General features: G+C 41.6%; 1 protein-coding gene across 7 annotated transcripts in view; it reads left to right on the top strand.

The window, feature by feature from the left end:
• CADM1 (cell adhesion molecule 1) overlaps positions 1–19,131 on the top strand; it is a 427,454-nt gene that overhangs the window by 306,012 nt on the left and 102,311 nt on the right. For all 7 annotated transcript variants that reach the window (XM_040325375.1, XM_040325377.1, XM_040325376.1 and 4 more), the window contains one exon: positions 14,675–14,847. In XM_040325375.1, coding sequence (XP_040181309.1) covers positions 14,675–14,847 — 173 coding nt within the window. The remainder of the gene's footprint in view (positions 1–14,674; positions 14,848–19,131) is intronic.

Here is a 19,131-nt window from a genome sequence, read left to right on the forward strand (position 1 = left end):
GAAGATGGGATCAGTGGAAGTGCTGGGGGGATATGGGATCAGTGGCAGTGCTGGGGGGAGATGGGATCAGTGGCAGTGCTGGGGGGAGATGGGATCAGTGGCAGTGCTGGGGGGAGATGGGATCAGTGGCAGTGCTGGGGGGAGATGGGATCAGTGGCAGTGCTGGGGGGGAGATGGGATCAGTGGCAGTGCTGGGGGGGGATGGGATCAGTGGCAGTGCTGGGGGGAATGGGATCAGTGGCAGTGCTGGGGGGAATGGGATCAGTGGCAGTGCTGGGGGGGGATGGGATCAGTGGCAGTGCTGGGGGGGATGGGATCAGTGGCAGTGCTGGGGGGGGGATGGGATCAGTGGCAGTGCTGGGGGGGGATGGGGGATCAGTGGCAGTGCTGGGGGGGAAGGGATCAGTGGCAGTGCTGGGGGGGAAGGGATCAGTGGCAGTGCTGGGGGGGAAGGGATCAGTGGCAGTGCTGGGGGGGAATGGGATCAGTGGAAGTGCTGGGGGGAATGGGATCAGTGGCAGTTCTGGGAGGAATGGGATCAGTGGAAGTGCTGGGGGGAATGGGATCAGTGGCAGTTCTGGGGGGGTGTGATCAGTGGCAATGCAGGGGGGGGGGGTTCTGATGAGCCAACTTTGGTGCTCTTGATGAAGGTCATCTGCTGATCTGAGGACTGTAGTGGGGACTTTTAATGGCAACTATAATCACAGGTAGTGAAGTCTCCGGCTTCACTGTTTCTCCGACGTTGTGGTGTTTCGTAGCAGTGACACCTGTGCTGAAATCGGGAGATGGGGTCTCCTCCAGCCCCTCCCACCTTACAATCCTCACCAGTCAGCTGACCCCTAGTCTCTGCCCCCCCCTAACCATACCGTGAACTGAATGGGCTTCTGCGAAGAGGCTGAGTGGGCGGCCGCGGGCTCCAGGAACAGCCCAGCTGGGCGGTCGCGAAAAAGCTGGTCGAACGGTGTAGGCTTCAGGAACAGCCCAGGATTCGGTGACCCCTGGCAAATTGTCATTCGACCCCCAGGTTGAGAACCATTGCCTTAGAGGCACAAGGGGCACGGATGTCATTTGCTTAGGTGGATGATGGAGCATGCGAGCCAAGGCCTTTTCTTTTAAAAAATGAAGATGAATACTGATACCTTTCCAAGCGGAGGAGGGAGGGCTTTGGAGCTGGGAAGGTGGAGAGGAGGAAAGTATTAAAAAAGGGTGGGTATCCTCTTTATTCATGTATTGAACTGATTAAGTAAAAGCATAGAGCAAACTTAATTTACAAAGCAATATTCTTGTTTCAGTGATGTGCCCACAGCAGAACCATCATGAACACTAATGGTGAACCAATCTCAGTAGCTCTCTGTTTAGTAAGACTGGAAAATATAGTGCAGCTTCATTCACATTCTGCCAATGACTCCCTATAGTGTATTTGATCTGTATTGATGCTGAAATATGAGCTTTATTGCTGTGCAGATTTAAGCATTAGTTATGCCCATGAAGTAGGGTTTATATGGCTGCTTTCTAGTTATAGACTGGCTCTGCCGTGTACCACAACATGCTATTTATCAGCATTCAGACACATTTTACTTGGAGCTATGAGAAATTTAATAAACATTATATTGGTTGCCAATGTAATGTATATTAAAGCGGAGCTACGGCTTTAAAAATAATAAAAATAATAAGGCGGCAGCTACAAACACTGTAGCTGCTGACTTTCATAAGCACACTTTGCCTGTCCAGGGTGCCCGCAATGTCGGCCGCCCAATGCCAATCTGTCCCTTGTAACGGGTGTCTGCACCGCCATCCTTAGGAAGGGAAACAGGCAGTGAAGCCTTGCAGCTTCACTGCCCATTTTCTACTGCGCATGCGTGAGTCGCGCGGCGCTTTGTAAATGGGCGGCTGTTCTCTTGGGACACACACAGGTCCCAGAAGACAGCGTGCCCGAATATTCCAGAAGACAACGCGAGGAGGAGAAGAGAGAAGATCACAGTGGAATAGGAAGTGGCAGGTTAGGACCACAATACAGTCTTGATATCAGAAGGGCCTTTTGGTCAATGTGTACTTTATTGTATATGGTGTTACTTGTGATCCTGAGTAACCAGCCTGCATTTCACATTTTTAAAGTAAAACTCCAGGAAACCTAACAATTCTTCATTGCAGGGTGGCTATGCCCACACTTCAGGGGTTAACTGCCTGTGTGGGTGGAAGACCGTACTGGACTGGTGCCACTGGAGGCTGCCCAGGGGCAGGTTTCTGTGTGGATGGTATAGAGCATGGGTGCTCAACCTGTGGCCCTCTAGCTGTTGTGAAACTACCAATTCCCATTGTGCCTCTTTCTTTGGGAGTCATGCTTGTAATTGTCAGCCTTGCAATGTCTCATGGGATTTGTAGTCCAGCAACAGCTGGAGGGCCAAAGGTTGAGCATGCATGGTATACAGGGAATCGCTTCCAGTGGGTCGTATTCCCATTGTAGGTGGTGGGTGATGGACTCCATTGTGGTTTAGGGCTGCTATCTTTCTGATAACAATAACAACTTTTGTGTGCAGAAAAAGTCTCACTTGATGATTTTTATAGTTTATTGAAGATAAAAGTATACTGTACAAGTGGAGCCAACGCGTTTCAGGAAAATTGCCTTCCCCTTCTTCAGGGTTAGTGTGTCTTTCTACATACTTGCCCTGAGATAGGGGGAGGTAATTACCCCAAAACACATTGGCTTCACTTGTATATATTTGTCTACAGTTAAAAACTGTAAAAATCATCAAGAGACATCTTTCTGGACAGCGGGGGCTTCTCTCCAATCTCCAAAGGCCATGAATAAGCACTAACCAAGTGTGAAACGCGTCGGCTGTTTTTGATTTCTGCTGTGTATTTGCGGTGTTTGCTCATGTTCCTTCAATAAAGACAACTCAAGAGTTCTTTGGTGTGTGGCCGTCCATCCGTCCTTTTCCACTTTCCACTTCTCTCCAATCACCCGAGGGAATTTGGCAAAGCAGATTTACTTATCTGATCCTCTGCTCTTGCAGGCTCCACTGCACTGCTAGACCAGGCCCTGCAGCCTCTCCTTTCCTTGCTCTATTGGTCTAAGTTCCTCTGACATCAAGACAAATGCAGGGTCGTTGGACGGGAGGATGCTGAGAAATAGTCCATTGCCAGAGAATAGGGCAATGTCATCTGCTGAGGGGGTGGAGGGTCAGGGAAGTAAAAGAGCTTTCACTGTTCCTCTAGACTGAATGCACAGACATCCTCAGCAATGTGGGTGCAGTCCTACTGCAGAGGAGAATATTTGGGTTCCCTGGCGTTGCATCTGCCTGACAGCTATATTGCAGTGTGTTCCTGTGTGGTTGTGGGATGCACCTGCTTTAAAAATGTTAACCTCCCGACATACAAAATGTCCTTTAGTGCTGGAGGTAGAAATGAATGCAGGTAGAGTTTAGCTGCTCTCAATGTATTCTTAGACCGTCACCCGTTTTAAAAGCCTCGGTCCTATGCTGCCTATCAGTGCCAATCAATGCTGCCTATCAGTGACATCTATCAGTGCCAGTCAGTGTTGCCAGTTAGTGCCCATCAGAGCTGCCTATCAGTGTTCATCAGAACTGGCAGTCAGTGCTGTAAATCAGAGCCAATCTGTGCCCATAAGTGCTACCAATCAGTGCACATCGGTGCTACCAATTATGCCCATCAACGTTGCCAATTAGTGTTGCCAATCAGTGCATCCTATTAGTGCCCATCAGTGCTGCCTTAGCAGGGTTGGTGGCCCCCCCTTTACAGATCATTGCAATACAAATTACCTTCAAGTGAAACAACTTTTTAGTTGGGAGGTTCACGCCATTATAGCACTTTGGAATTGAAATTTTTTAGATTGTTACACTTAATTGTATATGTTTTATTTACGGTTATAATGTGAATTATTGCACTTGAAGTTAATTTTCCACCCCCCCTTCTAAGTCCATTTCTTCATAGACCTTGCTTTGTGCACTGGTGTGCAGTCCTGTTGGAACAGGAAGGAGCCGTCCCCAAACTGTTCCTACAAAGTTGGGAGGATGAAATTGTCCAAAATGTCTTGTTATGCTGACACCTTAAGAGTTCCCTTCACTGGAACTAAGGGGCCAACCCAACCCCTGAAAAACAATCCCACACCATAATCCCTTCTCCACCAAATGATTTGGACCAGTGCACAAAGCAAGGTCCATAAAGACATGGGTGAGCGAGTTTGGGGTGGAGGAACTTGACTGGCCTGCACAGGGTCCTGACCTCAACCAGATAGAACAATTCAAGCAGAGACTGCAAGCCAGGCCTTCTCGTCCAACATCAGCGCCTGACCTCACAAATGTGCATCTGGAAGAATGGTCAAACATTCCCATAGACACACTCTTAAACATTGAGGACAACCTTCCCAGAAGAATTGAAGCTGTTATAGCTGCAAAGGGTGAGTTAAGACTGGAATGCCATTAGAGTTCATGTGTGTGTGTGTAAAGGCCGGTGTACCAATACTTTTGAATATATATACACACATATGTGTGCTGGAGCCTCCACACCACGTGTCCCCCGACCTCCATGCCACGTGTCCCCCGACCTCCATGCCACGTGTCCCCCTCAGCTATAGTAATCCATTTTTTTTTTATCTAAATGTTATTTTCTTTTTATATATTTATTACATTTACTTACAGTATGTAGCGCCATCAATTTACACAACACTTTTCATATCTATTTCACATTCATATCAGTACATTGCACTTACATGAGTGTGTGCCTACCTGACACTTAGGATAATAGGCTTTGCCTCTATCAGCTCCAACTGCAAGCTCGTGCTATGAGCGGACAGGCTTACCAGAATGATGTCACTCCAATGTGGCCCTTCTCATGTGCTTCAATGTGATGTTGTCATCAGAGAAGGTATGGACATGCGCTAGCCCGCAGTTTACAAACCCACCCATTTTTATTCAAAACCGCCCACAGTATACAGTATAAACATTATATACAATTTAACGTTAAATACCATTGTTATGGCTGCCATAACCCCGGTATGTTTTATTTGATCACCTCTGCGGTTTTCATTTTTTGCTCTATAAACAAAAAATAGAGCGACAATTTTGAAATTATTACTTTTTGTTATAATAAACATCCCAAAAAATATATTTTCTTCATTTTAGGCCGATTATGCATTCTTCTACATGTTTTTGGTAAACAAAAATTGCAATAAGCGTTTATTGGTTTGCGCAAAAGTTATAGTGTCTACAAAATAGGACATGGTTTTATGGCATTTTTATAATTTATTTTTTTTTTTTTTACTAGTAATGGCGGCGATCAGCAATTATTATTGTGACTGCGACATTATGCCGGACACATCGCACACTTTTGACGCCATTTTAAGACCATTTCCATTGATACAGTGATCAGTGCTATAAAAATGCATTGATTATTGTAAAAATTACACTGGCAGTGAAGGGGTTAACCAGTAGGGGGCGCTGAAGTGGTTAAGTGTGTTTTAAGGAGTGTTTCTAACTGTAGGGGGAATGGGCTATGTGTATCACGACACTGATCACCGCACCCGATTTACAGGGAGCTGTGTCCTGTCACTTGGAAGAATGGAGAAATGTTTGTTTACATCAGATTTTCCCCATTCTTCCTCTCTGTGAGACGATCGTGGGTATCCCCGGCGGACTCTGTCGTACGGGTAGTCCATCTGCCCAGCTGTTCTGACACACACACACACACACACATATATATATATATATATATATATATATATATATATATATATATATATATATATATTATATAATGTTTGAGGGTTCAAAGTAATTTTCTAGCAAAAAATACCAATTAAAACTTGTAAACAAACTGTTTGACAAAAAGACATGCAGTTTTAAAATATAAAAAATGTTATAAAAGTATTCTGTAAACTCTATTTGCTGTAATGCCATTGTACCAGAATATATCACCAACATTTAAATATTAAGAAAAAACACGCCTTTTTTCTTCTCATCTTTTTTTATTTTATTTCAGCAGCTTAGTAGATGCCCCCTACTTATCCTTATGTGGTAGTGCAGTGTTCATTTTTTATGAAAAATTTAAATTTAGTTTTAGTCAGTCTTTTTACTGAAATGCCATTTTACTTTTAGTCATCTGAAATTTTTGTTTTAACCTTATTTGAGTCAACTAAATAGTGTTAAACTTTGTAGACGAACATTTTGCATGTTTGATGAACTCTGATTTTTGTCTTTTATTATTAGTGTTGAGCAGAATACGCCATATTCGATTTCGCGATATATCACGAATATATAGCCGAATATTCGAGAAATATTCGCTAAATTCGAATATTCGTGATATTTTATCGAAATTAAATGTTTGCGAAATTTCGCTATTGCGAATGCGAAAATAATTGCGAAATTTCGACAACTGCGGTAGGAGCACTCTGTCTCAGAATATTCGTGATATTTTATCGAAATTTCGCAAAATGCGAATGGAATATTTATTGCGGAATTTCGACAACTGCGGTAGGAGCCCTCTGATTGGCTCAGTATATTCGTGATATTTTATCGAAATTTCGCAAAATGCGAATGCGATATTTATTGCGGAATTTCGACAACTGCGGTAGGAGCACTCTGATTGGCTCTGATGCAAAAGAAGGGCGGAGAAAATAATCGTGCGATATTCCGATTGCCGAATAATCGCATTGCGATTTTTCGGCAAGATAAAATGATCGCTTCAGCTACTCGGCCCAAGGTCTCTAATCATACCAGCAATGCTTTTAGACGTGATGGAGATCTCTAGGATGTGATCTGTTCTAAAAAATAAAATTGAAAAAATTTGAATATTCGGAATAGCGAATATTCACCGCGAAATTCGAAATATATCGCGAATACTCCAATATGCCATATTCGAGCCGAATATTCGCAATACGAATATTCGTGAGCAACACTATTTATTATCACACATATGTGTATATAATAATGAACTTGATGCATTGTATTATTAGAGTGAAGTGTCTTCTGTAAACATTCATCAAACGAGCAGGGCCTTCTGATTCCTCCTGTATTGAATTGTATTGTAATTGTACTGTCTGCCCTCACGTTGTAAAGTGCTGCACAAACTGTTGGCGCTATATAAATCCTGAATTATAATACTTTTTATATTATTTTGATGAATTCAGATTTTATTATGTACATGTATACTTACACAAAAGAAAGAAATTCCCCTGAGTGGACTTTGAAAGCATAGATCTAGAAAAATAGTTTGACACACTATGTAGATGTAGATAATGCAAAATGTATTCATAAAAAAATTCAAAAACAGAAATTGGAATGTATACAGATCTGAAAATACATCTTCAATGTTCAAGCATGAGAGCAAGTGTCTTCTGTCACCCGACGCGTTTCAAAATACACCATTTTTTCTTCAGGGGCATATTAAGAAGACAAAGATGTGTATCTACAACATTGTATAAAGTTTAAATTAAATTAAACTTGATCATTTTTGATCACACAGATGAATGTTATTTCATATATGAGATAGCGCTATATTTTATAGTTGGTTATTAAAGTTTAAAGGCATAGCACAATCACAATTTTTTTTTTTTTTTTTTCTTGTAGCAACATTTTTTTGCTTTAAGTGACTACAGCATAAGTGTGAATGTTTGGCTCAGACTTTTGTTCACACTATCAAAAAGTTCACAATGCTTTAATAGTTCTTTGACAACAACATAAAAAGATCGCAAGCTTTCCCTTCATCGGGACTTAAAGAATTAAAAAGGCTTTCTTGGTCTCAAAATTATTGATTTAAAACAGTGTAAGGTTTTGCCCATGTTATTGGCGGTGGGAGGAGGAGATCTTGTGACCCCCGAAACACCACAGTTTATTTTTTAATATTAAAGTATTATTGAATCGATTTGGACTCACCTTTTGGCTTGGCGCACCCTGTAGTCTTGTAATACAGCGGAGGAATAAGATGAGGTTGGTTTTAGGTGCCCCATTTGTTAACTTATTTATAAAAAAAAAAAAGTTGTATATCCACTTAAGACCCGGACCAAAATGCAGGTAAAGGACCCGGCCAGTTTTTGCGATTCGGCGCTGCGTCGCTTTAATTGACAATTGCGCGGTCGCGCGACGTGGCTCCCAGACAAAATTGGCGTCCTTTTTTCCCCACAAATAGAGCTTTCTTTTGGTGGTATTTGATCACCTCTGCGTTTTTTATTTTTTGCGCTATAAACAAAAATAGAGCGACAATTTTGAAAAAAATGCAATATTTTTTCCTTTTTGCTATAATAAATATCCCCCAAAAATATATAAAAATAACTATTTTTTTTCCTCAGTTTAGGCCAATACGTATTCTTCTACCTATTTTTGGTTAAAAAAATCGCAATAAGCGTTTATCGATAGGTTTGCGCAAAATGTATAGTGTTTACAAAATAGGGGATAGTTTTATTGCATATTTATAAAAAAAAAGGTTTACTACTAATGGCGGCAATCAGCTATTTTTTTTCGGAAACCGCAACATTATGGCGGACACATCGGACAATTTTGACACGTTTGGGACAATTGTCATTTTCACAGCAAAAAATGCTATAAAAATGCATTTTTTACTGTGAAAATGACAATTGCAGTTTGGGAGTTAACCACTAGGGGGCGCTGAAGGGGTTAAGTGTGACCTCATATGTGTTTCTAACTGTAGGGGGGCAGGGCTGGACGTGTGACATCATTGATCGTCAGGAAACACTATCAATGACAGCGCCACAGTGAAGAACGGGGAAGCTGTGTTTACACACAGCTCTCCTCGTTCTTCAGCTCCGGGGACCAATTGCGGGACTCCAGCGGCGATCGGGTCCTGCAGTCACGGAGCTTCAGACCGGGATGTGGGCGCGCTCCCGCGACCCACATCTGGGCACTTAAAGAGGAGGTAGGTGCACTTACAGGTAGGTGCTTTTGCCCAGCCGTGCCATTCTGCCGACGTATATGTGCAGGAGGCGGTCCTTATGTGGATATTCTTGTCTAGCGGGAAACTTTGCATTAGCTATGTTCTGTACTCATTAAGGTGTCGTCGTCTTTGCTCACTGTGAAGTCTCTGGGAACGTTACCTAGGAAATTAGGTGAAGCTTTGCAAAAAAGAAAAAATAATAAGGTACTAAAGTGTATACCAAACTGTGATACGGGTTGTTAAAATACATTTTCTTTCCCTTCTGTTCTGATTTTGCAAATCCATATATCACACTCAAATGACATTTATACTGTAACTGCAAGAATTAGCATCTGAGAGCTTCCGGCCTATAAATACTACATAGCTGTTCAAAGGTAGGCCTCGGGAGGCTGCGGAAAGCCAGTATTTCATGTTACATCCCTGCTCTGTTTTTGCATACATAACATTTTCCCAAATGATGGAAAGATCAGTAAGCATTTGAGATTTGTAAATTTGACACTGCTGTTCTGTGAGTGACATTGACTTAGGTGTGACATTGATAGTGACAGTGATGCTGATGGGACATTGACGTGTACATTTGTAGCAGTTTTTCTTTCCTGTGATATTCTGGTGCATGCCATTAAAATGGCAAAATCTTTCACAAACAACTTGGTGAAAATTAACATTTTCCTAGAGCAGTGCAGAATTTGTGTTTGATCTAAATATCGCAGACCTTTAGGCACTGCAACAGCCTCCTTAACCCTTTATTACACCCAAATGATGCACCATTCTGAATTTTGAGTTTGAAGTTAAAGTGAATGAAAACCTGATTCATGAAATTTGACCTAAGGACATCTTATCTCTCTCCAAAGCTCTAAATCCTGTGTCTTTTCTGCTGCTCCATTCTTCTGTTATCAGCCTAACTTCTAACAAGTTCTTCGACAAAAAAAACAGCCTGAAATGTAAAGAAAGATGCTTTTCACACACTTCACGTGCGCTTAGTAATTACTAATGAACGGGGAGATATAAACAAGCCATTTCCCTGTTCTGTCTAGCAAAATGACAGAGATCTATTGCCCCCTTTCATCGGGAGCAGTGATCTGTCATGTTCTAGGTAGCTCATCCCCCCCACAGTTAGAATCACTCCCTAGGACACACTTAACCCCTTCATTGCCCCCTAGTGTTTAACTCCTTCCCTGCCAGTGTAATTTACACAATAATCAGTGCATTTTTATAGCAGTTGATGGGCACTGATATGCAGCACTGATGGGCACTGATAGGCGGTACTGATACGTGGCACTGAGCACTTATAGGCAACACTGTTGGCACTGGATAGGCAGCCCTGATAAGGAGCTACTGACAGGCATTACTGATTGGCATCTGAAGGCCACTGACCGGCATTACTGATGGGACACAGACTAACAGCTGATTGGCAGCTGATGGACACATCTGTTTATCAGCACAGACCCCCCTCTCTGACAGGGAGTGCCGCCGATCGCTCTCCCTGTCAGTAGTGCGAACCGAGGAAAGACATTTACCGGCACTTCCTGGTACACGTGATGATCAGCTGTGATTGGTCACAGCTGATCACTTGGTAGGGAGCCTCCGTCAGCCTCCGCTTTTTGGATCCCCCCCCCTCTGGTGTCATATTTGGCACCGTTCAGGGGGAGGGGGTGCAGATACCTGTCTAAGGTATTTCCACCACTTCCAGGTTCTGAATTCCGTGGGAGTCCAGCCCCTTCACGCTCCCCCCCCCCGCTGTCTTCTGGGAAACACTGTTCCTAGGAGAGAGCAGGGACCAGTGGTGGCGCGCTGCGCTCCTCGCGCATGCGCAGTAGAGAATTGGGCAGTGAAGCCGCAAGGCGGCGGAAGCAGCTGAAGACCGAGCGATTGCTCAGCCTCGTCTGCTGATATCGCGGGCGTGCTGGACAGGTAAGTGTCCATTTTTTTTATGTCAGCAGCTGCAGCATTTGTAGCTGCTGGCTTTTAAAAAAAAATCGGGTGGACCTCTGCTTTAATGGTTGCTGAACGGAATGAGTTTATAGCATAAAAGGAATGCAGCCGCCGTATTAAGCTGGCCATCTACAAGCCGTTCTTTTGCACTGTAACCCTAACATTGGTGCCTGTGAAATGGGTAATGCACTTTCAACTGCATCAAAAGTGCTTGAAATGTTCTGTAGCTATCCAAAAAGTATTGCCTTAGTGCTCTATGCAAATGGTATATAGCAGAAACCGGTATAGAACCTCAAAATAACTTTCATATGAAAATGAAGAGGACAGTAGTATTGCTTTACTTTACTGACATTTCAGTGTGTCACAGCCCGCCTTCCCCACTGTGATAAACTACAAGTCCCATCTGCCACCACAAAAAATGCTCCAGCGCTCTAACGGAATGTCTGCACCTCGGTATGGAGCTGAAGGAAGAATGTGCAGGAGACTATGCATTGCATTTTCAATCCACAGATCCGAGTTCAAAAGATGAACTTGGCCTTTAAATGGCAAAAAATCGAGCCAAGGAGAATTCATCACACTTCTGACATTTAGAGATCTGGAAGATATTAGATCTTTTGTAGCATCAGACTAAAGATCTTTATGGAGCTGTGGGATAAAGCATGAACTGAATACGAGTATGTAAAATGTTTACTGTTACATTGATAGTTCTCTCAGTAGGGAAGTATGGCAGAATTAAAGCCCTTTCCAAGTTCTAAATAATTAGAAAACACTCCACATGTAACTACAAATAACATCTCTACAAGATCCTGATTATCCTATCCACCCATGTACGCATCAATGGCTATAAAAATCGTCTGGTTCATGGATAGTTATTACAGCTAATCACATTTTCTGCTCTGCGAGGATGGGTGAAAATCTGCACTTGAAATCCCTGCAGGACACATTGGAGATGGGGCCAGGCCAGAAATGAGTTGGAGGGATGCAACTGCTTAAGAAAGATGAGAAACTGTCATAGTGAGGGATGGTTATGATCTATTAGACGCATCCAGGGGTTCTTCACCTTTTAGATACTTTAAAGTAACATACCAGATTATTGATATACAGTACCTCTTGTAGGAAGTCGTGGACAAGGCCTAAGTTATATATGTGTTTTTGGAAGGCATTTGCTGGTTCAGGAACTTTAAGCATCAATAATAATAATAATTAAAAAAAAACATGTTATCCTACTAAACAATTATTTAGTTATATCCTGAGTGATACAAGCATACCAGTAAAATGAAATCATCTTAAGAGTTGACTCATAAAAGATAAATATATGTTCAAATAATGTTATTCTAACTGGCAACCTTTCATATTAACTTTACCAGCTTGTTACCTACCTTAGATCAGTGAGAGACCTGGTCCAGAAAATGTATAAAACCCTTTCCCCATGGAAGCAATGCTATACACAGTGCATCTACCTCCCGCTTCCAACATTTAATACCTTGTTTGTATTATCTGCAATGTAAGCCATTTCTATATTTTAAAAATAAAAATCCTGTGACTTTATGGTTGGGAAGTAAAGGGGGTCTGTTCTGTTACTACCATAGGTGTGCGAAGCCTATTGCATTAGGGTGTGCACCCCAAAGCTCAAACATACACTACCCATCACTCACAATGTTCATTCAGAAAGGGAAGGGACCGGTAAATTACATATTTACTGGCCCCTTCCCTCACTCCTCCTAAAACATCCCTGCAGCCGGTTGAGGAGAGGAGGGAAGCCGGAAGTGTTGCGGGGGGGAGCCAGGACAGTAGGCACAATCTGTGCTGCACAGGGTGATTAGGGTGTGCCTGAGCACACCTGGCCCACCCTGTGTGCATACCTATGGTTACTACATAGATAGGTTTGAGTATACTAGATGATTTTTGCTTGAACACACCAGATGCATTGGGGCTACATTGGCAGCTATTTTTAAGCTCAGCCCATACACAGACATGCATTCCAGCGGTATCCATTAACACAGCATGCAGTACTTTTTTTGAAAACCGAGGGTTGCAATGCTGCAGTAAATAGAACTGTATTGACATGTCACTTGGTACATGTCAAAGTGTAAAAAATAAGCAATGTGATGCACCAAGATTGGCACATTGACACTTTGTCTCCCAGCACTAAACACATGGCCACTGTTGTGTGCAGGGAGACAAAGGGCCCTTAATCATTTCTTTTTTTAATTTATGCTTTTGTAAACAGCCTAGCTCTTAGGATTCAGTGTGCACACAGATAGTTCTGCATCAAAGAGCATGTAAAATATCAAATTACTTTGCAATGTAAGACTATTAATAGACATGTATAAAGCACTGAATGAAAGATATGAAATGAATAATATTAGTAAGAACTTAAATTCACACTTTTAATAAACTATGGTAAAATAATTTGATCGGTAAAACCACACCCTGGTACCTAAAATACCAGAACAACCTGTAGTTGTGTTCCAAAGAAAAGGTCCTTATATACATTGGTTGCTATACATTGGTTGCTATACCTTACATTCCCTTGTGATGAATGCTGCAGTCCTTTTACCTATTCAAGCGCACAGCAAAGATTCTACACTTTCTTCATCAAGTGCCAGTAACAGTTTGTTTTCCACGCTCCTGTGTAGTGTGCTAATTGGTAACATTTAAAAGAATCACACTAATGAAATCACCTTTTGTGACTAGACCTAGAAAAATATGTACTGGTAATGGAGGGCCCAAATGACACACAGTATGTTACTAATGTAGTTGACTATTTCAGTTTGAAAAAAATAGTGTTGCATTGTCAGGAAAGCGTCTAATTCAAGTTATTATAATTCTGCTTACTTAAATCCTTAGATCCCAAGAGTCTAAATCTGCATTTAAACAATGACAGATCCCGCATGGATTGATGGCTCCTGCGCACTCTCTCCCTCTCACACACACCTTGGCAAGCCTCACACACATGAATGGCATGTCCCAAAAGTGGTCACTGGATCGCTTCTCATATACCGGTCTCTGCAGCAAGAACCACATACCAAGGAAAGGCCAAGGAAATCCCATAGTAAAGTACAGTTTAAAAAAAAAAGGGGGAGAACTAGGGTAAAAGAATATAAGATACACTAGCCTCACACTTCCACCTACTACAAGAGCAAAGAGTCTGAATCAAAGGAGTCTTTACAGTATTTAGCTATCTTGTCATTTTGCCTGGCAAACATTTTTTTAAAGGCCATAACCTGTGAAATATAGTGCTTGACTTCAGCAAATGGGAACATCGGAGACTTCCATGCTTTTTACTATAACTCTCTTTGCCGCTATAAGAATATGCTGAGTTTGAATTGAGTATCAATGCATAGAATAACAGCATTTAATAGTGTGTTTCTGGTTGAAGGGTGGATTCTGGGCACCCCCCCCCCCCCCCCCACTACACTAACCTATGACCCACCAATAAGGATCCGCAGATGACCTCCTCTCTTGTTTGCGTGCATTGTTGCATTCTGTCACCACTTATTTGTTGAACTTCGTCAATTCTCTGAGAAGTAGACAGCAGGGAGGAGATCACTGTTTGAACTCTGGATCTTTACAAGTGTGATTTTATTTATCTTCTGCTTCCATCCAGATGTTCCTTTTGAGTTGAGATGTCTACTTTGTAACCCTACAGTACTTCAGTTTGTAATTATTGCAAACTTAAAACATCTTTTTTACACTATGTACATTGTGTCGTATTGTTTGAAGGGTATTTAAATCACATGTTATGGGTATAATGCAGAGTTGGATGTATAGATGTTAAACTGAGATTATGATAGATTATTGTTCATGTCCTCAAGTGTTTGTTTTGTACTTGCAGGCCAGAAAAGGTTTTTTGGCAGCGAGTAGACTATGACCTTCCAGACAACATCATCATTGAAGAAGACAAACTTTACATCAGCAGCCTAAACAAAACCGATAATGGCACATACCGGTGCGAGGCATCCAACATTGTGGGCAGCTCTTCAGCTGATTATACACTCTTTGTGTACGGTAAGTGTTGTGGACTACGTTGTGTGTTGGTTTAGTAAATGCTGGAAACATTTCCTTCATTTTTGTGAATTCGAAAAATTTAAGTACAGTATTCTTCTTAGTAAAGAAAATAATCTGAAGTGGCTAAAGGACCAGTAAGCGGGCACATAGCAGTTCCTGTGCATACTTCTAAATGTCTTCTCTAAGGCTCCAGGAACCCTGTATCTTGATATATTCTAAACAGACACTTGTAGTAGTGTAGAGAGCTGGCTCGCTGCCCCCAGCACCATTTATATGATTGGTAAAACTGCCCATTGCACTGTTGGGCCAGTGGAAAGATACAAAAGGGGACGGGTCAGCTGGTGACAGGTGAAAATGTGTTTTTTTTATTAAAGCTTCCCAGGGCATCAATGTGAAGATGTCTCAAATAAAGTGTGGGTGCGACGAAGTGCCAACATGTTGTACTTGTAGCCCTTTTAGAGAGAGTTGTTTCCAAGTTTACTTTAGAGTTGAACTGAAATAAAACATTTGTTTTTCCATTTTGAATACAGTAGGGTAGGATTTTACCACTGCCAGTTTTTTTTTTTTTTTGCCATCCTTGTCCCACAGGGGAAGTTTCCCTTCACTTTCTGTCCATAGATACAACAGAAAGTTAAAGGAAATCCCGTAGTCACCAAAACGAATGTACCCATTGGAAGAAAGGTGAATCTCCCCAATAGGGACACAGACAGCAATAAAAACCTGACAGGTTGTCTAATTTTTCTCCAAAAACTGGTTTAGCCTTTAGTTCTAGTTTAAAGAGAATGTTTCATCCACTATAGAATTAAAATCCTCTTGTTATTGATGCACAAACTCGTAAGTAAAATGTACTGCTTATATTTACATTGTTCTATACTCCCATGCAGTAGTAAAACATATGATCATGTTTGGCAGAGAGGTGTTGCATGAAGTTCCTCCATGGTGGAGCTGCATAGACACAGTGCTGGCGACTGGTGTGGACAGCCCTGATGCTACACCATATGCCTTCTGTGTTTGGTCATGCAATATCATAAGTCATATGGCCAAGTGCAGAAGACATATGGGACAGCATCACTGCCCCTTTGTATCGCCTCTAGGTAGTTTCATTTAGAATAAAACCCTTTTCCCTGAAGGGTCTACCTTTTATAGCACCTGGGTTTTTCTCAGCTTTACTACTTTAATAGGCAGGGCATTAACTATCTTGGTTTCCCCTGTGGCAGGGGCTTTTTTGAAGCTGTTACTGCAGCTTGGGGCATATTTATAAACTCTAGACTTTGTGCAATGACCCAAAACAATCAGATTGCATGTTTTCCTAATGCAGAAAATGAGTGCTGATCAGTTTCTATGGGTTCCAGCACTTTGCACGTGCCCATTGCACACCTTACGCTGTATTAATATAATATTAATAAGTTACAGCTTCCCCCATTTTCTTTTTTTTAGAGACTAATGGTAGCTGGTAGCTGGCCACTTTACATTCAGGGCAATCAGGCATTAACTTTAACATTCTCCGTTCTTGAAAGTAAAGCATAGCCTACCATGTCCTGAGTCTTTGCTTGCCAATTGGGTTTTACAGATTAATGCTCTTTCAGTTTGTAATTTTGCTTGGCGTCTGCTCGGTGTGAAGAGCAGGGGTGCAATTGTATCCACTTATAGTGTGGATCTTAACTACTTATTTGACTAACATATTTGCTAAGCTATGGGCTGCACAAGCACATATTTTACTTAAAGAAAAATCCTAAAATATCTATTTTAACCAGTCCCCAGTTATGTTTATGTGTACATGATCATTCTTTCTTCAATAAGGAATGTAATTACAGTAAACCATTGTGTCATAGACATAGTTATCAGATATTATTTGAAGTAGTCTTTGCCGCATTTAAACATTTTTTTTTCTACTGGGTTCATATCTACCCAACCGGCCAATGCTCCCCTTGCACACAAGCAGCATGGATTATATCCATTTCAGTGGAAAGACCTTGTGCTAAAAGTCCACTGATCCTTTGAAGGAAATATGTCACAAGACAAATGCAGGAGCTACAATTGCTGATCTCCTCTTTAAAGTACGATTTTTTTGTCTGTCACACTGATCCTTTACCTCAAGTGCTTTTTTCACTGACCTGAAACAAATATGCAATTTTTAGGTTCTGACTTCACTTGCTGCTTACATGTTTAGGGATTGAGAAAATATTGAGGCTAGATACATTCAGGCATTTAACATTTTTACAATTGAGTGGCAATCTCCATATTTCTCTCAAGACAAATTTGCTTTGGGGCCCCTCTACATTGATGCACTGTTATGCTGTGCTTTAACATGCGCTACATTAAGGCAGCCTGTTCAGTTTTAAAGGGCTGCCAATGCATACCAGTGCACTGAAAACTGCATCAACCCTTTTTTTTTTAATGACTGAGTGTTATTAAAATTATAAAAAGAAGTGCAAAATATGCGCATGAGCGCCCAAAAATATATACAACAAAATGTAAATTTTACATTATTTTGTGCGTATGCCATGAAGCTGGGAAGACCAGATGTACACAAAATACAGTATAATAAACATAATATGTAAAAATGTTGAATGTCCTGTAGGGTACATGAAATACAAGTCCAAGTATTGGAGAAAGGTCATCGGATAGGTAACACCAACATAGTATCACTTATTTTCTTGACATCTATGAACAATTAAATTGGGTATGGGAAGAAAATGTATTGAGGAGATGAAATTCATGCTGTACATTCTGGGTAATTCAACCATACACGTCACTGCTTCTAAAAAGCTGAATGTTTGCAATTTTTGATGGCAAACATCAATTTAAATTGTGTTGGGGTATTGTATAAAGAGGGACCGGTCAGGCAGGGTTTATTTCTTCCAGGCTGTGACAATAGTCCATCTGGCTGTGATGAGGCCAAGAACAATGAATGAGGTGTGTGTTAGGGCACAAGATTTGTGATATAAAAGAAAGAGTGCTGTAGCTGGATTGCAGTCTATAGTGGTCTGAGATATGGAGGACAGAAACAAAAATACATATTTTTAGAACAGTGGTTCCATAGGGCATGACCACTATATATGCAGTAAGAAGCCGGGGTTGCCCCATTCCCTCCAACAGCTGGGTGATGTATAGGGGAACAGTTTTGACAATGGGGTATAGTACTATCCATGTAAAATTTGTAATGGTGAAAGATTTGTACCACCAGAGTACACCAGAGATAGAGATGCATTAAGATAAAATCCACCAGCAAGCTGCTTGCTGTGGGTGCACTCAACAGGACGGAGGGGTCAGGAGAGCCGAAGAGGGACCCGAGAAGAGGAGGATCCAGGCTGGAACAGAGGAGGGAAGTAGAACATGCTGCTTGTTTAAAAATAAAACAAGCACTTCACAATCACTTCTTTGCAATAAAGCATAGAAGCTTAAAAGACCTCTGTATGTCTCCCAGGAGACTCCGAAGTCCTGCAGACAGCTGTTTCACAAACCAACCCAATAGGTTTGCTAGCATATCAATAGGGGAGGCCTAACTTCTTAGAACAACACATGTAGCTAAAATGTTACTCCATATTAATGCAAAAAAAAGTCTATAAAAATAGCCATAGTAACACACCTATGAAAGAAACTATATTTGTATCAGCATAATATATTAAACGTATATAGTCATGAGAGATTGATCACTACTACTTGCTGCTTGTGTAGCTTAAGGCACAGGAAGCCATTATTTCCATCTGTTAAATGATCATTTGCTACATCTAGCAGGTCATTCCTAGCAGTTTTAGTAGCAGGATTGAGCTACTGAGAACCTCCAATGTAGCTGTAGCCCAGGAATGTCAAACTGGTGTTTTTATGGGCCACTTGCTGCCCTCCTCCACCTACTTCTTTTTGGCCCTCAGTAGTTTAAGGATAGACAAACCAGCTGTTCTCCAGTTAAGTTACATAATTTTTCAGCTAAATATTTCAGTAAACGTTTCATAGCCCCTAATAAGCAGATGTTCTGCATCACATAGTTAAAGGTGCATATGTTTTTAGTTTTCTTTTGGCCCCTCTGCAAAGTCCCACAAATCTGTTAATCCTGCCAGTGAAGTTTATCTAATGCCACTCTTGTAATGATAGGCAAAGATGCTGCACTGCTCCTGAATTCAAAGCAGAGATTGCAACTCTCTCACGTAGGCTGTGCCTCCTTGCACTACACTAGGATGTGTGATCCTGCTTGCCTTAAAGTGTTGGCCCACTTTATCCCATTGAGTGAATAGCTGTGCTGGAGGTTAGTGGAAGCTGATCGTAAGACAGCCTTTGATATTTATG

The sequence above is a fragment of the Rana temporaria genome, chromosome 10, assembly GCF_905171775.1.
Source record: "Rana temporaria chromosome 10, aRanTem1.1, whole genome shotgun sequence".
NCBI classification, from domain to species: domain Eukaryota; kingdom Metazoa; phylum Chordata; class Amphibia; order Anura; family Ranidae; genus Rana; species Rana temporaria.